The sequence below is a fragment of the Eleutherodactylus coqui genome, chromosome 5 (genome assembly GCF_035609145.1).
Source record: "Eleutherodactylus coqui strain aEleCoq1 chromosome 5, aEleCoq1.hap1, whole genome shotgun sequence".
NCBI lineage: Eukaryota > Metazoa > Chordata > Amphibia > Anura > Eleutherodactylidae > Eleutherodactylus > Eleutherodactylus coqui.
Window position 1 is genome coordinate 25653715 of NC_089841.1, and position 23685 is coordinate 25677399.

At 43.2% G+C, this 23685-nt stretch overlaps 3 protein-coding genes and 1 pseudogene across 9 annotated transcripts in view; all 4 read right to left on the minus strand.

Moving 5' to 3' along the window:
* The window catches only part of LOC136627324 (zinc finger protein 585A-like), a 525937-nt gene that overhangs the window by 497335 nt on the left and 4917 nt on the right, over window positions 1-23685 (minus strand). The gene's annotated exons all lie outside the window — the stretch shown is intronic.
* LOC136627322 (zinc finger protein 420-like) overlaps window positions 1-23685 on the minus strand; it is a 417405-nt pseudogene that overhangs the window by 364881 nt on the left and 28839 nt on the right.
* LOC136627339 (oocyte zinc finger protein XlCOF6.1-like) lies at window positions 11722-12563 on the minus strand. The gene has a single exon (XM_066602355.1). It carries the CDS (start codon window positions 12561-12563, stop codon window positions 12225-12227), a length of 339 nt encoding a protein of 112 aa, XP_066458452.1. The 3' UTR covers window positions 11722-12224.
* The window catches only part of LOC136627319 (oocyte zinc finger protein XlCOF6-like), a 232291-nt gene continuing 221275 nt past the window's right edge, over window positions 12670-23685 (minus strand). For all 6 annotated transcript variants that reach the window (XM_066602320.1, XM_066602317.1, XM_066602319.1 and 3 more), the window contains one exon: window positions 12670-16552. In XM_066602320.1, the coding sequence (XP_066458417.1) occupies window positions 12681-16552 (3872 nt within the window). In that variant the 3' untranslated portion in view covers window positions 12670-12680. The remainder of the gene's footprint in view (window positions 16553-23685) is intronic.

The window sequence follows — 23685 nt, forward strand, 5'->3', positions numbered from 1 at the left end:
TTGACTCTGATTCCATTTTGCCCTCCTGTACTCCGCATGTGTCTTCTGGTTTTGACCACGCTTGTTTCACAACTACTCTCTGGTTTATTTAGTTGTTGTTTCCAGTCAGCTACTCTGTGCTCACCTGCCAGTTTCCCTGTCCCTCCTCCTTGGGGGTCCCTGTCACTAGTGCACCGCAGGGACCGTCGACCAGTTGTCGCCCTGGCACCTATCCCAGGGGGGCAAGTAGGTAGGGACACAGGAGAGGGCTGGTGTAGGGATCTCCTGTCCATCCGCCCCTGCCAGTTCTAACAGAAACACTGGCCAATATTGCTGCTGGGTATCCGGTTCGACCTTCCCGTTTGACCCCAGATATGGAGGCGGTTGCTACTCTTGCCAATCATGTGCAAGTCTTGACAGGTATGGTGCAAGACCTGTCCACTCGGGTCCAGCAACAGGACTAGACCACTACTAGTACGTCGGTCACAACTACTGCAGCCCCGGGGTTGGGGGTCGAACCTAAGATCTCTCTCTCCCAGACGTTTTCTCTGGTGACCGTAGGACATTTTTCTCTTTCCGGGAAGTGTGCAGGTTGTATTTTGACTTACGTTCCCACTCGTCGGGTTCTGAATACCAGAGGGTGGGTATTGTTATTTCAAGTTTGAGGGGCAATCCTCAAAACTGGGCATTCTTGCTACCTCCCGATTTGCGCTCCCGCCAATCAGTAGATACATTTTTTACGGCCCTTAGGCAGATTTATGATGACCTAAATACGGCGGGGTATGCCTTGAGTAAGTTATTAAGTCTTCGGCAGGAAGACATCCCGCGGAAGAATTCTGTTTCGTTTCGTTAATTCTGTGTGAAGTCAAGATGGAATGACCGTGCTCTGAAGCATTTGTTTCTAACAGGGTTGTCTGAGTCTGTAAAAGATCTATTTTTGTCGCACCTGGAACCTGAGACTTTAGAGCAGGCTATGACTATGGCGATAAAGGCAGACCACTGACTTAGGTCTCGCAAGTCTCGGACCGAACTGCCCGTGACCCGGTCCGAGAATCCGTCCATGACCTCAGCTACCAACGAGTTGAGTCAATAGAAGTGAGCTCTATGTCCCCACAAGAATACAAGGAATTCCGGCTCAGGAACCGATTATGCCTTTATTGCGGATTTCCAGGTCATCAGGTTGCCAAATGCCTCAAGAAACAGCCGCCGGAAAACTTCTGCTCCTAGGTGGTGTCCGGAGGAATTGCCTAGGAGCTCGGGTACTTCCGAAATGTTGCAAATTGTAGGTGCCGTTCTCTATCTCTTATAATGCTCATCATCTCAACAGTCGGGCCTTCATTGAGTCGGGGGCTGCCGCGAACTTCATTAATTTTAAATTTGTAAAGTCTATGTCTGCATATCTGTTACCATTGAATACTCGCATCAGGGTCTCGGGTATGGATTCTACTCCACTGTCAGCGGGGCTAATTAGTACTTGGACTCCTGAACTAGCTTTTTCTGTAGTGGCGCTACATTCTGAGGTGTGTTTTCTTGTGATGGAGAGCTTTTCAGTTGATTTAGTCGTCGGGTTACCCTGGCTCCAGCTTCATAATCCCAAGATTGATTGGTCCACCTCTGAACTAGTGCAATGGGGGCAGGGTTGCAGTGAGCATTTGGTCTCAGTCCAGGTGCATTCCACTAAGTGTAAGGTAAGGGGTTTACCTCCGTATATTGAGGATTTTTCTGACGTTTTTTGAAACAGCTTTTTTAGACGTTACCTCTGCACCGTGAATGGGATTGCAAAATCAATCTTGTTCCCTGGAGCAAGATCCCCAAGGGGGGAATATATAATGTAACAGTCCCTGAACGCGAGGCGATGAAGTAGTAAATTTTGGAGAGTCTCGCCAAGGGGCATATACGTCCCTCCAAGTCACCCGCAGGGGCAGGGTTACTTTTCGTGGAGAAGAAGGATGGTGGCTTTTGGCCCAGTCTTGTAGAGCCTTAAACAGGATAACCATCAAGAATCCGTACTCTTTGCCTTTGATTTCTGACCTCCTCAACCAGCTTATAGGAGCCCGTTGGTTCTCCAAGCTCGATCTTTGGGAAGCCTATAATCTCATCCGTATCAGAGAGGGGGACAAAATGTAAAACGGTGTTTAATACTCCTTTGGGGCATTTCGAATGTCATGCCATTCGGGTTATGTAACACGACAGCTATTTTTTAAGGTTTTATGAACACCATTTTCCATGACATCCTGGGCACATTCATGGTTGTACATTTGGCTGACATTCTGATATTCTCTTCTGATTGGGAGAGCCATGTCAAGCATTTACGGGCAGTTCTTTCATGCCTTTGAGCCCATCATTTGTATGCCAAGTTGGAGAAATGCCTTTTCGGGGCACAGGAGATTGCTTTTCTTGGATATGTCATTTCTCCATCATCCATCCGGATGGACTTCGAAAAGGTCAAGGCCATTACCGAATGAGTGCAACCCGCCATCTTAAAGACGTTGCAACTGTTTTTGAGGTTCGCAAACTTTTATCCGAAATTTATTAAGAACTTTTTGGTGGTGGCCAAACCTCTGACCGACCTGACCAAGAAGGGGGCTAGAGTGGATTCCTGGTCACAGTAGGCTGTGAAGGCCTTTACACTTCTCAAGAGGGCTTTTTGCACAGTGCCGGTTTTGGCTCAGCCGGATCTAGATCGCCCGTTCATCATTGAAGTGAATGCCTCAGAGCATGGTGTGGGGGCAGTCCTCTTGCAGGAATCTCCCGGCCAATCTGGTCTCCAACCCTGTGTGTTCTTTTCTAGGAAATTTAATCAGGCGGAACGCAACAATGAGATTGGCAACAGGGAATTATTGGCCATAAAATGGGCATTTGATGAATGGAGATACTTCTTAGAGGGCGCTCGTCATACTATTACTGGTAGGCATTGTTTTTCTCACGCTTCAACTTTGTAGTCACATATGTGCCGGGGCCCAAGAATGTAAAGGCTGATGCTATGTCACGCAGCTTTAGGGTACCTGAGGTAGAGGAGCCTCAGCTGGAGAGTATTCTGGGTCCGAGCGTGGTGCTGCTCTTACGTCCATTACCTCTGCTTTACTCCTGGCGGCTCAGCAGTTCATTCCCGAAGGCCTCCCTGAGGGGGTTATTTGTTCCCAGTGCTTTGCAGCTCCTCATATTGGAGGAAGTTCATTCGTCGATCTTAGCAGGTCATCCACGAGCCCGAAGCACCCAGGAGCTGTGTGGCCATTTGTATTGGTGGCCACAAATGTCTCAGGACATCAGGGAATTTGTCAAGTCTTGCTCTATTTGTGCCTGAGGGAAGAGTGTATGGAGACGCCCTGAAGGTCTGTTTCTTCCCCTTCCAGTTCCACAGAGACCATGGATCCATCTGTCGATAGATTTTATTACCGACTTGCCCGAGTCCCAGGAGTGCCCGGTCATCTTGGTGGTCATCGACAGATTTTACAAGATGGTGCATTTTACTGCTCTTAAGAAGCTTCCATCCACACCTGAGTTAGCCACCATATTTATCAAGGAGATTGTGCACCTGCCTGGAGTTCCCAAGGATAAAGTTTCTGACTGGGGAGTCCAATTTGTTGCTCGGTTTTGGAGTGTCAGATTGTCGTTTTCCTCTGCCTTCCACCCAGAGTCCAATGGGCAGATGGAACCTATGAACCAGGAACTGATTCAGTACCTCAGAATGTACGTAATTGTCAGAGTCTCTGGGTCAATTATTTGGCGTTGGCCGAGTTTGCTATCAAAAACCATACTCATTCGGCGTCTGGCGTTTCTCCCTTCTTCTGTAATTTTAGTTTTTTATCCCAGTTTCACGGTGTCTTTCCTCTCTTCCTCTAACAATCCCTCTGCAGACACTTGAGTTCAGGACCTGCGGGGGGTGTGGGAGAAGGTGTGTGGCAACTTGGAGCAGTCCAGGGGTGCAGTGCTAAGGAGGAGCAGAGGTACACATACTATTTCTGAACCTTTTTCTGTGGACCAATTGGTATACTTGTCTTCCAAGTATCTGAAGTTAAAAGTGCCTTCTTTGAAGCCGGCTCCCCAATTTGTGGGCCATTTTTCAGTCACCAGAGTGTTTAATCCGATGGCATACAAGCTGGCACTGCTGGACACGTGGAGAATCCATAGGGTTTTTCACGAGTGACTCCTTAAGAGGTATGTCCCTCCAGTAGGGCGTGGAGTTCTGCATATATACCTGGCTGGCCCAGACTCTGGTTGCCAGTGTTTGGTTTTGACTCATCTACACATGCATTTATTGAACTGACTTCTATGTGTTTGACTTTTCATTTGACTGATTCTGTTTTACTCTCCTGTATTCCGCACGTGTCCTCTGGTTTTGACCCTGCTCGTTTCATGACTACTCTCTGGTTTACTTAGTTGTTTCCAGTCAGCTACTCGGTGCTTACCTGCCGGTCTCCCTGTCCCTCCTCTTTGGGGATCACTGTCACTAGTGCAGCACAGGGACCGTCGACCAGTTGTCACCCTAGGGCCTAGCCCAGGGGGGAAAGTAGGTAGGGACACAGGTGAGGGCTGGTGTACGGATCTCCTGTCTATCCGCACCTGCCAGTCCTAACACTATCCTTACTCTGTTCCTCTGGACTGGCTGCTCACTCTCTGCCTCAATTTCTCTTACTGAGCTTTTGCCTGCTCCTTTCCCAATTAGGTTTCAGCCGTGTTTCAGGTTCAGGTACTTCCTGGACTGTAGTATACGCGTGACCCAGACACCCCCTATCTCATGCAAACTCCGGAGTTATAACCCGGAGCTTAGCAATCTCTGTAGTATATACACACCATCCAGGATTTGATCCCTTACCTCACTATATAACCCCCTCCCCCCCACGGCCAAAAGCCGAGGGGCTAGGTATCTAGTGCCTGCCCACAATGTACCCTTGAAAGGGCATCTGCATTTCTCTGTAGTTTACCTGACCTGTGTTCTACATGGAAATTTACTTTGTTGGTGTGGGGTTTAATAAGCCCTCTTCTTACTATATAGCCTTGATACTTTACTTCATCCATGCCTAGGGCAGATTTTTAGGGTTTATAGTGACCCAGCCTTCCTGATAAAATCTAGAACAGCTTGAACTTTACTCAGGTTGCTCTTACAATCCCAGTTAAATATAACTATGTCATCTAGGTAGGCCGCGGCATTCTCCTTGTGGGGACTTAAAATCTTGTCCATTACTCTTTGGAAAGTGGCAGGAGCCCCTTTTAACCCGAATGGCATTCTCACATAGTGAAAACAGCCCTCAGGGGTAGAGAAGGCTGTCTTCTCCTTTGCACTCTCAGACATGGGAATTTGACAATAGTCTTTGGTGAGGTCTAAGGTGGTAATATACTGGGCAGGAACTAATTGTTCATTTACCTCATCTACCCTAGGCATAGAGTAGACATCAAATTTAGAAACTTCAGTCAGTTTTCTATAATCATTACAGTACCGCCACTTCCCTAAGGGTTTTGGTACTAGGACTATTGGACCCTACCACTTGCTTCTGAATTCTTCAATTACCTCTAGTTCTAACATTTTTTTTATCTTGCAAAACTACCTAACGGCAGGCTCCGGGAATTCGATAGGGGTTTACTTTTACTCTTACGTGGGGTTCTGTAATGACCTCGTGCTCAAGATCATTAGTCAGCCGGGCAAGTCTGTAAAGAAATCTTTGTTTTTCTGTAACAACTCTTTTCCCTGTTGTTTCTGGGATTTGATCTGCCCTCCGCTATTATCACGTCCCGAATACCACTTGCTGCCTCAACTATACAACAAGGAGAATTAATGGCATTCCCTCCATGGCCTTAGTAAGTTTACATGATATCACAGAAAAGATTTCTTTTTACTGGGTTGGTCAACTTTATAGTTAACCTCTCCAACTTTTTCCACAATTTCATATGGCCCTTGCCACTTGGCAAGAAATGTACTCTCTGCCGTGGGTATTAAAACTAGTACCTGGTCTCCTGGACTGAATTGTCTAACTCTCACATCCCTGTTATAAACCCTTGCTTGGTTTTCTTGAGCTCTAAGGATGTGTTCTTTCACAATAGGCATTGTAGTGGATATACGAAATATCTATATTTCTGGGACAGTGGACATACATTTCATATGTAGTGGACAGCGGACCTGTAGTAGACAGTTTTACATATATTATGCATTCTGTATCTTCTGTATACCTATGACAGTATTTTTCCATCTTGTGTTTGCTTAAACACAAATATCTTTTTATATACCAAATATATCCACTTCCTCATATATACAATGAAACTCTCCGCTCTCTAAACTCTAACAGACTTTTACTGTAAATAACATTAAGTGGAACACTCCACTTCCCGATTCCTAACAGACTTTAGCTAAAATAAGTCAGACACACGAAACCGCAGTCTATAACATTACCGCTTTTAGCTAACGCACTAGTCAAAATAGGCAGTTTACAGGAAATTTATGCAAATAATAGCAACACAAGCAGTTTATTATTATGCAACTAATACGGGAAATTGATGCTAATAATAGTTCAAGTTATAACCTCCAATCATACCGGACCATCCACATGTGGTACACAACCCACTCATCTCGTCCTGCCCTCTCCGGATTGATACCACGTGATGGGCAATAACAGATGACCGGATGAAGGAAGAATCTCAAGACGCTCATCCAATAATCAATCAATACGTTGTATCTATGTAATCTTTGGCATGCCCAAAAGGGCAGATATGTTAAACTTTATAAAAGAGGCTATGCGCCCTCAAATAAAGGAGAAATGAGGAAGTCTTCTTATACTGAACTTGTGTCAGTGTGATTGCTTCAGGCTGTGCGCACAGTCTCATAACATTCATTTGGAAAGATGCAAATATTCCTATTGATTACGCTGTGGCCCCCCAAAGGTCAACCACGACAGCATTACTTTTGAAATCCTTTTTTGTATTTCGGAAATATGTTTTATTACACTTTTGTGAGGGGTAACCTCCGTTTCCCAAGTTTCTTTAGCCACATCAAGCAATCCCCGTGGGTGCCGACCATACAACAACTAAAACTTTGAGAACCCAGTGGATGCTTGAGTAATTTCTCTAATGGAGAAGAGTAGGTAGATAAATAATCCCAGTAAATAATCCCAGTCACACCCGTCCTTCTTAACCACTTCCTTAATATACTCTTAAGGGTTTTATTAAATTGTTCTACTGGACCATTGGTCTGGGGATGATAGACTGAGGTGCGTAGTTGTTGAATTCTTAGCAGTTTACATAACGCTTTCATAACCTTGGACATAAACTGTGTTCCTTGATCTGTTGATACTTCCTTAGGAATGCCGGTTCTAGTAAACATGGAAAACAATTCCTTCGCAATGCATTTGGACAAGGTATTTCTTAGTCAAACCGCCTCTGGCTACCGAGTTGCATAGTCTAGTTTTACCAAAATGTACTGGTGACCTCTAGCAGATTTTACTAATGGTCCTACAGTGTCCATAGCAATATGGTCAAATGGTACCTCGATTTTTGGTAAAGGAACTAATGGACTTTTAAAGTGGGCAATAGGTGAGGTTAGCTGGCATGTGGAAAAGCTCTGGCAAAAATTCAAGATTTCTTGGTGACATACAGGCCAAAAAACTACATTCCTGTTTTATTGACCCCCAAAATGGCCTCCTAAGACATGAGAGTGAGCCATGTTTAATACAGTGCGTCTATAACAAGTTGGGATCAGAAGCTGCTTCATCACTTAGTCTCTAACTTTTATTATCCGAAACAACATGCCTGGCAAAATGAGAGAACCGATTCTCAGCCCCAGGATTTTGGGGGACCCCATTCACCACTCACACATTTTCACAAGCATTTTTCAGGGTAAGATCAGTCAGTTGTTCGGTACCAAAATTGTCCTGAAATCAAGTATAGCAGGGTCTGGAGGTAGATCTTCCACAGCTGTCATAGCTGTCACAGCTGTGTCAGGGGAGCGCAATGTACTCCCTATATTTTCAATGGGGCTGGCGCTGCTGCCGCCACCCCTATTAAAACCAATAGGCGATAGCACAGATTTTTCTTAGCGCTGCCAGGCTTAGTGAAGTCATCGCAAATGAGAATGAAACCATTGAAAATCATTGGTTTTATTGTCATGCATTTTCAATCAGTCTCCCATCGCAGAAAAATCTATCAGCAGTGGGTTTGAGCCCGAAGGGTGTTACAATATACAGATTTATGAGTCATAGTTCCTGGAGCAACAGTTTTATCAGATTCATAAAACTGAACTTTCTTGTTCCTTTTTGTGCACTTAGTAGCGACTTCGTTGATCTGTCTTCTTCTTCTGAACACATCAGTAAATCTATCTCTGCGCTTTTTAGCAGTTTTCCCAGAATACGAAATACGTTCAAGCTGAGGAACAGGAAGTGTGATCGACAGAGCTTCATAAGGCAGGAAAACATGAAAATGTCTGCTAGAAAAATCTTGCGAAGAAGTAAACACAAGTCTGTTTACAGGATTACCTTCACCTCCGAACCTTCAATACAACTTTCCACTGTGATAGACTTCAAGCACTGACCTAAATATTTTCCCAGCTGCTACTAATTCACAAAACCACCATAAGTGTGCGGTCACAGCATATCAGCACAATAGTCTGCAGAACTGTTCTAATTCTTCATATCACTATCATGGGATAAAATGGTGAAATCATCCCAGCGATTCACCACGTACTCCAATATCTCCTCACGCACCTCTCTGGCCATGAGTATCATACAAAGTATAGGATATTGCTCTACGGCAAGCACCATCACCAATAATAGGTACGACGGTATGAGGCACCATTGTGCCGGTCGTGTTTAAAGCTCCAACAACCACTGTAGATAAATATATGAAAGCTGTCTAAAATACAATCTGCCGCTGTTGCCCGTAGCATTGGTTTACAGCGCAGCTTTCATTTTACCTCAGCAGTATAAGAAATGAAAGCTGCGCTGTGATTGGTTGGTAAACTACTGAGGTAAAATGAAAGCTTGTGTTGTGATTGGTTGCTACGGGCAACAAAGACAGATTTTCTTTTTGACAGCTTTCATTAGGGTGTGGTGCCGGGCCACTTTTCCATGGTCTACCCTAGATTATCAATCACACATATATGTGGAGATAGAAGTTTGTTTGTTACCCCACTACAGTCATCTTCTCCTCATTCTGAAATAGCTGATAACAGGGAACAATAGATGACATTTAACAGGAGGAGATAAGGAAGCACATGGTGAATCACTGGGATGATTTCAACATTTTATCGTAGAATAGTGATGGGAATAATTACAACAGTTCTGCTATTTGGATGATGTATCACGATCGCACACTTATGGTGGTTTGTGCAAATTTGTAGCAGCTGGGTAATTTTAAAAATGTCCTTCTTAGTGAATCTCTACATTCTACAAAGATGCTACTGTCCAAATTACTGCCAGTGCTGCTCATCAGCTTCTTATCATCACCCAACGGCACTCGGATGGGCTACCAGACACTGTCTTACTATTGAGGTGCCTCAGCATCTAGGGGAGCGTGTAGCAAGGACTGAGCTTAGTGAATTAGGAAAATCCCTGAGACTGCAGTACCTGGGGGAACGAGCAAACCCCTATTCACGGTCTAACTGAAAGTGCCAATTTATACTAGGTTATGAAAGGGCAGAGCTGTGAGAATAAGACTTCCTTGCTCACTGCACGTTCATCCATACTATGCATTTCCATCTTAGGCTTCCATAACAAATGCTAGAAACAGCATCGGGATGGAATTTTAGGCTAAAATGTGTGAAAATAAGACCACTTTTCTCTGTTTAGCAGTTTCCAGGATTATAGGAGAGAAGAGAAGTGTAGTCAGTGAGCAGACTCCCACACCATAATGTCAGACACAAGATATGGATGCTGATTTTATGCTGGTAATCCGGTCCTATCCAAGTATTCACACCCGTTTGCAGTTTATGTGGTTTTCCTGATGAGCAGCAGTCATGACAACCTCGTGACACCAAGATGGCGCCGGTATACGGCATCCTCCGAGATCGTGTGTGTGTAAGTAAGACTAATTTGATTATGTTTATAAAGATGTATGTTTCCAAATAAATGTATTGCTTGAGAAAGGCGGCTATGCACTGCCGAAACGCGTTGCAATAAAGTAGAATATTGGTTTATTGCAACGCAACGCATTGGTTTATTGGTCCGGAGCGCAGGGGTACTTTTTTGTTATTTATTCAATAAGATCATACTTGGAATTCAGGGCTAACTGAACCCGGGCACACAACTCCATAATCAAGTACTAAAAGTTTGCTGTGCCAATCACCTCCCCAAGAGGGAAATTTAACTCTGTAATGCCTATAATGTACAAAGAACCTGAAAGGCACATCACAGTATTTCATCCAAAACCAATAATTCAATACTTCTACTTTATACATTATAGCTAGAGATGAGCGAGCGTACTCGCTAAGGCAAATTACTCGAGCGAGTATTGCCATTTCCGAATACATGCCCGCTTGTTTCAAAAGATTTGCGGGCTGGCGAGGGTGAGCGATGAGTTGCGGGAGTGAGCATGGGGGAGAGAGAGATCAAACCCCCCCCCCCCCTCCCCCGTTCCACCCCGCTCTCCCCCCCGCCGGCCTCCGAATCCTTTGAGACGAGCGGGCATGTACTCGAAAATGGCAAAACTCGCTCGAGTAATTTGCCTTAGCGAGTTCTCTCGCTCATCTCTAATTATAGCCATTAGAGGGTTAATCCTCCCTCTTTTGGAAGTGATTGGCAAAGTAAACCTTCGCTACATGAGTTATCGGGCTGTGTGCCGCAAGTTGTATAGTCCTGTATAAATAAAGTCTGATATGTTACACTGAAGTTGTAGAACCTTTCCCATGTGATCACAGCTGTATATTACTGTGTGCGACTCTTCCTAGTATATGACCCTATAGCGATGAGATGGAGGGGAGACGCCCTTGCTGGGCTCAGTGGTGGAATACGGTTCTTATAGTTATCATCTATGAAAGGATCATTCTCAAAACCAAAAAATGTCCTAACAAATTCCACAAAAACCAGGATTCGCAGTGTGATTCTCCCCTCACTACTTAAACACATAAGGCCTCTTTCACACGGGCGCTGTGGTTTTTGTCTGGCCATGTCATGGCCACAGTGCAGCCGAAAATTGCATGAATGATAGGCAGCTGTGACCATATCACGGCTGCATCTCCCGTTTATGTGCCCATTCAGAGAAGCCCGGGTGCGGCATATACATGGAATATAATCGGCAGAGGGAGAGAGTTTAGCTCTGCTAAACTCCCTACCACCCTCTGCCCCTTGCAGGCTGCCGGCAATGGAAGGGGGCGGGAGCTAGTGTGCTATTTTCCTGCCTAGTCTCGCCCCTTCTCTTTGCCAACAGCCGGCAAGGTAGGGAAGGGAGAGCGGTAGGGAAGGGAGAAAGAGTTTAGCAAGACACTGCTAAACTATCTACACCTACCTTTTTTACGGCCCCATAGGAGTCTATGGGGGCAACCGGCGTATTCCAGCCAGAAAAGATAGGTCCAGAGCTATCTTTCCCAGCCGGCGTAAAAATGACCGTCCGAAATGTGCATAATATCCATTGGAAACTGAAGGCTCAGATGGTCATGTATATCGTCCACCCGTGAAAACGCGGCCGATATACGTTTGTGTGAATGAAGTCTAATGGCTACCAGCTCTCCCTCATCTCCATCAGTTCTGAGGAAACATCACCTAAAGGAAGAAGAAAGATCGGCCCAAATACAAACATGTAAGTTATACAAGTAGACTTTTATGAACAGTTAGAAACAAGTTTAGAGACGCAGTTATATGTATCAGTGTGAAATATTCTATGTACACGGCTGATATAAAGGTGGGTTATCTGGATGCTATTTGCTTCTGGATAACAGATAATTATCAGTAATTACATACATTTTTCATTTATCACTTAATACTCTAAACTGCTTCCCTTTACTTCTGTATGACATGTCATTTTACTTTTTACCTTTTTTGTATGGTTTGACAACAGGTTTTAAAAAATGGTTTCTCTGCTGTGTGACTTCTCTGATGCCTAACAATACATCATTTAGATCTACAACATTTCCCACATTGTGAACAAGATAATGATTTTTCTCCTGTGTTAATTCTCTGATGTCTGACAAGGTCTGATTTCTGTGTACAACATTCCCCACATTCAGAATAAGAAAACAGCTTCTCTCCTGTGTGACTTCTCTGATGGTTACCATGGACCGATCGCACTGCAAAACAAATTCTAAACAAGAAAACGGCTTCTCTCCTGTTTTACTTCTCTGATTGTACTGCAAAACATTTCCCACAGTCTGAACAAGAAAAAGGCTTCTCTCCTGTGTGAATTATCTGATGTCTAACAAGGCTTATTTTGCTTGCGAAACATTTCCCACATTCTGAACAAGGAAACGGCTTCTCTCCTGTGTGAATTCTCTGATGTTTAACAAGGTTTGATTGCACTGCGAAACATTTCCCACATTCTGAACAAGGAAACGGCTTCTCTCCTGTGTGAATTCTCTGATGTTTAACAAGGTTTGATTGCACTGCAAAACATTTCCCACATTGTGAACAAGAAAACGGCTTCTCTCCTGTGTGAGATTCTTGATGTTGCATTAAAAGTATTTAGTGTAAAAACATTTCCCACATTCTGAACAAGAACATGGTTTCTCTCCTGTGTGAATTCTCTGATGTCCAACAATACGTGATTTATATCTAAAATATTTCCCACATTCAGAACAAGAAAACGGTTTCTCCTGTGTGAGTTCTCTGATGCTGAGCTAACGTTGATTTTTCTGCAAAACATTTCCCACATTCTGAACAAGAAAATGGTTTCTCTCCTGTGTGAGTTCTCTGATGACTAACAATACCTGATTTGTATCTAAAACATTTCCCACATTCTGAACAGGAAAATGGCTTCTCTCCTGTGTGAGTTCTCTGATGACTAACAATACCTGATTTGTATCTAAAACATTTCCCACATTCTGAACAGGAAAATGGCTTCTCTTCTGTGTGAATTCTCTGATGTTTAACAAGGTTTGATTGCACTGCAAAACATTTCCCACATTCTGAACAAGAAAAAGGCTTCTCTCCTGTGTGAGTTCTCTGATGACTAACAATACCTGATTTGTATCTAAAACATTTCCCACATTCTGAGCAAGAAAACAGCTTCTCTCCTGTGTGAATTTTCTGATGATTTACAAGGACTGATTTTTCTATAAAACATTTCCCACATTCTGAACAAGAAAACGACTTCTTTCCTGTGTGAATTTTCTGATGTTTTACAAGGACTGATTTTTCTGCAAAACATTTCCCACATTCTAAACAAGAAAATGGTTTCTCTCTTGTGTGAGTTCTCTGATGACTAACAATACCTGATTTGTATCTAAAACATTTCCCACATTCTGAACAGGAAAATGGCTTCTCTTCTGTGTGAATTCTCTGATGTTTAACAAGGTTTGATTGCACTGCAAAACATTTCCCACATTCTGAACAAGAAAACGGTTTCTCTCCTGTGTGAGATTCTTGATGTTGCATTAAAAATATTTTGTGATAAAAACATTTTCCACATTCTGAACAAGAAAACGGTTTCTCTCCTGTGTGAGTTCTCTGATGCTGAGCTAACTTTGATTTTTCTATAAAACATTTCCCACATTCTGAACAAGAAAAATGCTTCTCTCCTGTGTGAATTATCTCATGTCTAACAAGGCTTATTTTCCATGCGAAACATTTCCCACATTCTGAACAAGAAAACGGCTTCTCTCCTGTGTGAATTTTCTGATGATTTACAAGGACTGATTTTTCTATAAAACATTTCCCACATTCTGAACAAGAAAACGACTTCTTTCCTGTGTGAATTTTCTGATGTTTTACAAGGACTGATTTTTCTGCAAAACATTTCCCACATTCTGAACAAGAAAATGGTTTCTCCCCTGTGTGAGTTCTCTGATGACTAACAATACCTGATTTGTATCTAAAACATTTCCCACATTCTGAACAGGAAAATGGCTTCTCTTCTGTGTGAATTCTCTGATGTTTAACAAGGTTTGATTGCACTGCAAAACATTTCCCACATTCTGAACAAGAAAACGGTTTCTCTCCTGTGTGAGATTCTTGATGTTGCATTAAAAGTATTTTGTGATAAAAACATTTTCCACATTCTGAACAAGAAAACGGTTTCTCTCCTGTGTGAGTTCTCTGATGCTGAGCTAACGTTGATTTTTCTATAAAACATTTCCCACATTCTGAACAAGAAAAAGGCTTCTCTCCTGTGTGAATTATCTGATGCCTAACAAGGCTTATTTTCCATGCGAAACATTTCCCACATTCTGAACAAGAAAATGGCTTTCCTCCTGTGTGACTTCTCTGATGCTGATCTAGCGATACTTTCTGTGCAAAACATTTCCCGCATTCTGAACAAGAAAACGGCTTCTCTCCTGTGTGAATTTTCTGATGTTTTACAAGCACTGATTTCTCTGTAAAACATTTCCCACATTCTGAACAAGAAAATGGCTTCTCTCCTGTGTGACTTCTCTGATGCTGATCCAGCAATACTTTCTGTGCAAAACATTTCCCGCATTCTGAACAAGAAAAAGGCTTCTCTCCTGTGTGAATTATCTGATGCCTAACAAGGCTTATTTTCCATGCGAAACATTTCCCACATTCTGAACAAGAAAATGGCTTCTCTCCTGTGTGACTTCTCTGATGCTGATCTAGCGATACTTTCTGTGCAAAACATTTCCCGCATTCTGAACAAGAAAACGACTTCTTTCCTGTGTGAATTTTCTGATGTTTTACAAGGACTGATTTTTCTGCAAAACATTTCCCACATTCTGAACAAGAAAATGGTTTCTCCCCTGTGTGAGTTCTCTGATGACTAACAATACCTGATTTGTATCTAAAACATTTCCCACATTCTGAACAGGAAAATGGCTTCTCTTCTGTGTGAATTCTCTGATGTTTAACAAGGTTTGATTGCACTGCAAAACATTTCCCACATTCTGAACAAGAAAACGGTTTCTCTCCTATGTGAGATTCTTGATGTTGCATTAAAAGTATTTTGTGATAAAAACATTTTCCACATTCTGAACAAGAAAACGGTTTCTCTCCTGTGTGAGTTCTCTGATGCTGAGCTAACGTTGATTTTTCTATAAAACATTTCCCACATTCTGAACAAGAAAAAGGCTTCTCTCCTGTGTGAATTATCTCATGTCTAACAAGGCTTATTTTCCATGCGAAACATTTCCCACATTCTGAACAAGAAAATGGCTTCTCTCCTGTGTGACTTCTCTGATGCTGATCTAGCGATACTTTCTGTGCAAAACATTTCCCGCATTCTGAACAAGAAAACGACTTCTTTCCTGTGTGAATTTTCTGATGTTTTACAAGGACTGATTTTTCTGCAAAACATTTCCCACATTCTGAACAAGAAAATGGTTTCTCCCCTGTGTGAGTTCTCTGATGACTAACAATACCTGATTTGTATCTAAAACATTTCCCACATTCTGAACAGGAAAATGGCTTCTCTTCTGTGTGAATTCTCTGATGTTTAACAAGGTTTGATTGCACTGCAAAACATTTCCCACATTCTGAACAAGAAAACGGTTTCTCTCCTATGTGAGATTCTTGATGTTGCATTAAAAGTATTTTGTGATAAAAACATTTTCCACATTCTGAACAAGAAAACGGTTTCTCTCCTGTGTGAGTTCTCTGATGCTGAGCTAACGTTGATTTTTCTATAAAACATTTCCCACATTCTGAACAAGAAAAAGGCTTCTCTCCTGTGTGAATTATCTCATGTCTAACAAGGCTTATTTTCCATGCGAAACATTTCCCACATTCTGAACAAGAAAATGGCTTCTCTCCTGTGTGACTTCTCTGATGCTGATCTAGCGATACTTTCTGTGCAAAACATTTCCCGCATTCTGAACAAGAAAACGGCTTCTCTCCTGTGTGAATTTTCTGATGTTTTACAAGCACTGATTTCTCTGTAAAACATTTCCCACATTCTGAACAAGAAAATGGCTTCTCTCCTGTGTGACTTCTCTGATGCTGATCTAGCGATACTTTCTGTGCAAAACATTTCCCGCATTCTGAACAAGAAAACAGCTTCTCTCCTGTGTGCCTTCTCTGATGTTTAACAAGGACTGATTTATATCTAAAACATTTCCCACATTCTGAACAAGAAAACGGCTTCTCTCCTGTGTGAGTTCTCGGATGCTGAGCTAACATTGATTTTTCTGTAAAACATTTCCCCCATTCTGAACAAGAAAACAATTTCTCTCCTGTGTGACTTCTCTGATGTGTGACAAAATGTGATTTCTCTGTAAAACATTTGCCACATTCTGAACATGAACATGACTTCTCCCCTGTGTGAGCACTTTGATGTTGTCCTGTTCTGTGACATTTCTCCTGCTTATCGGCCTGTGATGGACCAGAAGATGGGACCTGTACAAGAGGATCAGATGATGTATCTTTGCTGTAAAGGGCTGAGGAGATATCTGGGATAATGGCAGGTTCTTCATATGTATCTTGTGTGATAGCACAATCCTCTGCTTTACAATCTGCAGATATCAGACGTCCCTCTGAGCTCCCGATACCTTCATCTGCCAAGAATAAAGCAGATTCTTTAATACTAAAAAACTTACAAATGTATAGAAATGTTATAAAATATCAGTATCTAATAACAAGTCATGTAGCAAAATCTAATTATCATCTAAGGGTGCTTTTCCACAGGCTTACAGCCGCTAGAGTAAACACTGAAAAGAGCCATTACGGACAACTGTCAGTCCATGTAAACACGGGTCCTGACAGAGCAAGTAAGTGAGAATAGTTCACTTGGCGAAGTTGCTTGGTTTGCAGCTCACATAAAGACCAAGAGATTGTCAGTGTAGAAAACATCACCAAAAACTACAGATGTGAATCGGGACTTACAAGGAACTAATTCTGACTTCCATCAATAACATGGGTATCCTGGGGGATCTGAAAAAGGGTCATGAAACTAACTTGCAGCAGAGTCTTTCACAAGCCCCGGGTTCCGGTCCCCGGTAGATCTCCGAGCCAAAGCTACAGGAATAGTATATTCCATACAGATGGAGTTCGGCCATTTCTGCAACAAGATCAGTTTTTGTTTTTCCATAAAGAACTCACAGAAAATCTCCCATGAAGCAAGATGTCAGTAACACACAGTGTACAGCAAATAAGGAACCGCTCATCTATAAAACAGCTTAGTACATACAGTAATTCTATATGCGGTCACATCAAACCAGGACTAAGCAGGGGGAAGGGAGGCAGGTGACAACCCAGCTGGGTTCGCCCGTACAGGTTTACGGCCACTTAGCTTGCCCCACTCTTAAAGGTCCGATGGCTACTGCGGCTACTAGTGCTGAGAGTCTTACTCATGGTACTGCCGTGTCCCGCTTTCTCATAGGCTGACAGAGTGACCTCACTCCTCCCTTCCCAGCTCCAGCGTTCACTGTAGTCTGAGTGACTACGCGAGGGAAAAGAAGTGAGGTGACATTGTGAGCCTGTGAGAGAGATGATGGGGACTGTTTTCAGGACCTTGGAGGATTATAGGGACTATTTGGGTAATATGGAAGGATGATGGAGCCGCTTGTAGAGTTGTTGTATTCCACATTATTCACTTGTTACCTGCAATGCAAATTTTTAGTACAGTAAACTCCCTCTTCCTTCCCTGCCCCTCTAATTCCTCCCCTCTCCCAGAACACAACTGTTCCAATGAACATTAAGCACTCACCTCTAAGCAGATCGGTATTAAGGAGACCAAAGGCATGCAGCCATTTGAGGCATATATTGTATTTCTGTAACGTTTTCCTTTTGCAATAAACACCTTTTTTCCACATTAGAATTTGAGTGACTTTTTGTGAGTTTGGTCAGATCAGGAGGGTCTCATCCAGCTGGTGCGGTGCTATTAATTTTCTGGTACTGACAGTTTCTCATTCACATAACCCAGAACGCCTACCAGCGGGGTAAATTCTAATGTACATACACACTATGGATCAGACTGCATACCTCGGACCAATATTTTTGTAGTTTTGGACAGCGCCACATCATATGTATAAGGTCTGCTGTGTGGATCTTGCATCTATTACACAGAGGGGTGTCTCTCAGACCCATACCGTATAGGAACGCTGGAGTGCGATACACTCTATGTAACAAATATATTTGTGATCCATGGGACTCACTCAGAGACAGCTTGGGAGTCATCTGTGATATTTCCTCCCACAGTGATTCTTCAATAGCACCTATATCTTCCTCCCATTTGCTCCTTGTTGCCAGAGGATAGAACAAATTAATCTGACCCTGTATATATGAATATATGTGTGATATCTTCCCCTTTGTAATGGTTGATCCACCTATAATCTCTGCTGGTAGGAATTTTCCAAATTCTAGGTCATCCAGGCCCTTCTCCATCTGAAAGGTGTGCGAGTTGTAGATACTTAAAAAATTGCATGTGCGGCAGACCATATTCATCTCTCGGCTGCTCAAAGGATTTTATATTTGCACCAGTCACTATCTGGGACAATCGTCTAATCTCTCTATCTTTCCACCCTTGAAAGCCCTCCGGCTTTTCTAACTCCTGTAACTTCGGATTGTCCCAGATAGGAGTGTAGTGCGTATAGCCCTTGACTCCCATTATCTCTCTAACCTTCCACCAAACCTTATGCATAAGAACTAAAGTTGGAAAATTCTGGGTGTTACAGCGGAATTTAAGACTCTCTAGGGACTCAAACAGATGTGCATTACTAAAATAGATTTTTGGGAGTCGAAAACTCCAATCACTAGTATCCTCTGATTTCCATTCCTTGAAGTGTTGTATTTGCGATGCCAGAAAAATTTTTGTAGGATTAAGCAGTGCAAGTCCCCCCTCCCCCTTAGGATTACATAGTGTCTCCAATCTAATTCTAGGCCCTTTTTCTTTCAAAATCAAGCCTCTAAACAGTCGGCTGACCCTATAGAAGAGACTCTGCTTAAGACAGTGAGGCGAGTTATGAAGTAGATACAGCAACTGCGGCATCCAAACCATCTTAATGATGTTCACTTTTCCTATAATCGTTACGGGAAGTTTATACCGGACACAATGTTTTTTCCTAAATTTCACCAATAAGGGGTCTAGATTCAATTTTCCCTATTCCAAGACGTGCCTTGAGACTTTGACTCCCAAGTACATAACAACAGACTTGCATTGCATAGAGGTCCTATTTTCCTCCACCTCTAGATTAGGGTCATCTACTGGCAGTATATCAGATTTGCTCCAATTAATTGTCAGACCAGAAAACAAACTGTATTGTCTGATCAGAGACATTGCAACATCCAACAATTTACCATCACCCAGAAATAGAAGCAAATCATCTGCATATAGTGCCACTTTTTCCTCCAATTGCCCTCTTCTAAACCTTATCAACTTAGGGCAAGATCTCAGAACACTGGCGCGGGGTTCAATCACCAATGCAAAGAGGAGCGGGAAAGTGGACAACCTTGCCTTGTTCCTCTGCTTTATGAGTCTCATGAAGGACTAACCAAGCCCATCTTCTCCAATACTTCCCATAGAAAGGGCCATTCCACACCGTTGAATGCTTTAGCAGCGTCTAACGAGCATATTATTCTCTGCCCCATATTGTCCACTGGCAACTGAAGAGTAAGATATAGTCTCCTTATATTAATTGCCGTGGATCGAGCCGGGATAAATCCACTCTGATCTGGATGGATAAGAGTCATGACCACTTGTGAGAGTCTATTAGCCAAGACTTCTGATAGGAGCTTTACATTCACATTTAACTACGAGATAGGTCTTTATGATTCTGGCAGCAATGGGGCTTTCCCCGGTTTTCTGATAATCGTTGTTACTGTGTTACACATTGATGCTGGTAATTCCGTCTGTCACTCCGCTTCTAATAGTACCTCCAGTAATTTTGGTAATAGTAGCCCCGCATATTGTTTGTACAACTCAACTGGAAGGCCGTTGTCCCCTGGTGACTTATTATTCTGCATTGATTCTAAAGCTTCCTTCAGCTCCCCCAACCCCACAGGAGAATCTAGAAATTCCCTATGTTCAGCAGTCAAGCTTGGTAATTCTATATCTGCCAAGTACTGCATGATTTGTTCTTTCGGGACTTCTCTGTGCCTGTCAAACTACTGCTAGCATATGTCCGGCCCGTTCACCCGCCTCAAAATAAGCCTGTTTTTTAAATTTACGCTTATGTGCTGCAGTCTCTAAGGTATACAGAGTCACTTGTTCCGGGGCTGCCTTCCAATGCTCAATCGCCTCTACTGTACCCATCTCCACAAACCTGGCCCCTCTATCTGTCAGCTGCTTTCTTAGTTCTTGAACCCGCTTTCTATGTCTCCTTTTCATCTGTGTCACTCGCTGTAGAATACCCCTGTGATAGGCTTTCATCGCTTCCCATTGTACAGTAATAGTTGCAAAGCCTGCGTTTAACTCAAAGTATTCCTTCAGGGTTTCTCCCAGGTCTTGGTGTCCTATTATATTGAGCCAGTACGCATTAAACCTCCACAAAGGACACATAGGCGCACCACTTCCAGAATGTCGCACAACAATTTGCACTGGGGAGTGGTCAGACAATACCCTAGGAAGGCATCGGACCAATTGTACGCCCTCATATAACAGAGTTTTGTCAATTGCCAAGTCAATTGGTTACAGAGTCTGATATGTACTGGAATGGCATGAGTAGTATCTGACATCCATGTTCCTGGTACGCTACACATCTAGTAGAAGTGTCTCCCCCAGTAAGCGACCCAGCGGAGTCAAACCCCCTCCGTCTGGTGGTCCCTGTGAGCGTAGTCTATCCAAATGGGGGTCAATTACTGAATTAAAGTCTCCCAGTATCAGGACATCTGGCGTCTCCGCTATAAAGCCCAGAATCTGTCACATAACCACATTGCTATAAGGAGGTGGAAGGTATACTGAGACAAGTAGGCAAACATAGTGAAATATTTTACAGTGAAGGCAGACAAAACAGCCCTCTGCGTCTATCCTCTGCGCAAAAGTCACAAACGGAATAGAACGATGAACAAGAATGCTAACCCCCCTGGAGGAAGTAGAGTACACGGAGTGAACATTGTGCCCTGCCCACCTAACTTTAAAGGAGGACAGCGAGTCTCACGAGAGATGCGCCTCCTGTAGACATAGTATTAAAGGATGGAAATCTTTAACTGTCTGGAGTACCGCAAGACGCTTAACCCCTTCATGACGCGGCTCCCTTTTTTTTTTCTTCCATTTTCGCCCCCCTCGTAACTCCTTTATTTATCCATCAACATCACTGTATAAGGGCTTGTTTTTTGCGTGGCAAACTGTAGTTTTTATCGGTGCCACTTTGGGGAATATACAGCTTTTTTGATCAGTTTTATTGCATTTTGCCTCTGCTTTTTGCGGGTTTTTTTTACGCTTTTTGTCGTGCAGTATAAAAAGCGTATTCAACTTTTTGTACACACCGGTACGGACGTGTCGATACTAAATATGTGCCATTTTGATTTTTTTTTACCTTTTTTTATACTTTTTTACATTTTTTTTTTTCACAATTTGTGTCCCTCTGGGCACTTACAGCACAGCACTGATGATCGCTGTGATAAGGCATGGCAGGGCTACTGCCCTGCCATGTCATGTCATATCGCTTATACGGCAATCAAAGCTCTGGAAACAGAGGAAACAGAGGACACCGGTATCTGGCGTCCTGTTGCCATGGCAACAGGCCGGGCTCTCTGCGATTATATCGTGCACTCCCTCTGTGAACCCTTCCCATGCCGCAATCTACATAGATCGCGGCACAGAAGGGGTTAACAGCGGGGGCGCATCGGCAGCCGGTTCCCGCTGCGGGATAGAGCGAGATCATGACTGATGATGTATTCCTATGACGTAAGGGTACGTCATTTTGCGGTAAGTACCCCGCTGCCAGGACGTACCCTTACGTCATGGGGAGGGAAGGCGTTAATTATGTTATGACCTTGGTTCTGGTACTGTATTTATGTATTAAGGTTGGTTCTGGGGCTTTATTTCCAGCTAAATAGATAACTAAGGATGCAAGGACACATTGTGGCCGGTCACACACCACCAGACCGTGCCCACCGACTGCGGCCAGTCACCATGTAATTATGCCAGTATTTTATGTGGCCAATTGTACTGTGTGTTTCCACTCTTTGGGTCCGTTCACACATGGCAGATTTTGATGCAGGTCCACCCCAAATCTGCATGACAATCCACAGTATATGGTGTGAGTTTTGACCCAGATCTGCAGCGGATTTCACTAGCCCCTGTTTCAGAACAAATTAATACAATCAAATGTGCAATATGAAGAGTACACTGAGGGTGAGAATCCAACACCGCATCGTGCTAAGAGAGACGTTGACGCTCCAGGTGGTAACTTTAATCCACATGTACACATAGATACAATAGGAGTGCCAAGGGGGGTGCCAGATGAATTTAATTCTAGAGATCAGGTTAAAGCAGGTTTTGAGTCCTTATTTTCTATTGTCACTGTTAATAATAATGTAGATTAGATGAATTATATCTATTACAATTAGCAGAGGTTTGTAAACTACACCAGAGATGCTTTTGCAAGGGTTAATTGACCATTTAGGGCCCACTGCATCCATGGCGTTCCAAAATAGAGTGGCCCTGGATATGATTTTAGCAGAAAGAGGTGGGGTATGTAACTTCCTGTACGTGTATTTTCCCTTTGATCAAAAAGAGTATGAGTAAGGGACTGGATAATGTGACCAAAATTTCCCTTGTTTGAAAAAGATGAAGAGCCAGTTCCGATAATGCCAACCAGATACGTTACCAGAAGAATGGAGAGATGGACTAGTACTGTGTCTGCCTCAGTCTCATAAGATGGACTGTCAGTGGACTTCCCATTTGCCTAGGGAAAGTGCAGAAGACCTTAGGTTCCGGCGAGGGCACACCCTGTGGGATGTTAACTTGTACAGATAGAGGGTATGGAGGCCCGGAAATAAGCCCAGGGAATCCATGGCCTCCTTCTGAGGTGAGGTAGGGATCCCTCCCTTTTAGGAGTAGGGACTTACGGGCAGTGGAGAAACCCTGACGCAAGGGAGAGACGACCGAGGAAGAGTGCAAAGTCTGATGCTTGATCTCCATATTAAGTTTTTTAGGGGGGTTTGAGAGGGATACATATATATCCTTGTAGGTAGAAAAGAAAACACTGGAATATATACATTTATATAGATATAGTTATATGCCTTTCTTTTTATGTATACTAACTTTATTCTCATTTGTACTAACTCTATAAAAAACTTAATACGTCGCCTTAAATCAGATATGCCAAGGCTTTGCAAGGCTGAGAGATGTTCTAGAAATTCAGAGAAGATACGGAACCAGACACAAGGCCGCGTGTACTTGGCCGATTTCCCAGAAGCGCTGGAACAAGATATCAAGATGTTCAAATGTACATGACTGTTATATGATTTTCACTGTCTCAGTCCGCAAATCCGGACTTCCCATATATGGTTATGAGCCCATCACCCCCTAGTGGGGAGGGGACAAAAGGTATAAGATCTCATGTAATCTGTAATAAAGCACGTTGGCAGGTCGACGTCAGCCGAGAGCCATGTCCCGTGTGAGAAACTATACCAGACCTCTGTGTGGTGTCTCTTCTTGCGGCCCGCAACGGGGCAAGTGGGGTGGGGCCGATTGGTGTTGCACTTAGAATTTTAACCCTCATACTGCCATGAGACATATTGGGCT

Bases quoted from the DNA above. Each gene is read 5' to 3' on its own strand.
- LOC136627339 (XM_066602355.1), bottom strand. From the start codon at position 12,563: ATGCAACATCAAGAATCTCACACAGGAGAGAAGCCGTTTTCTTGTTCA.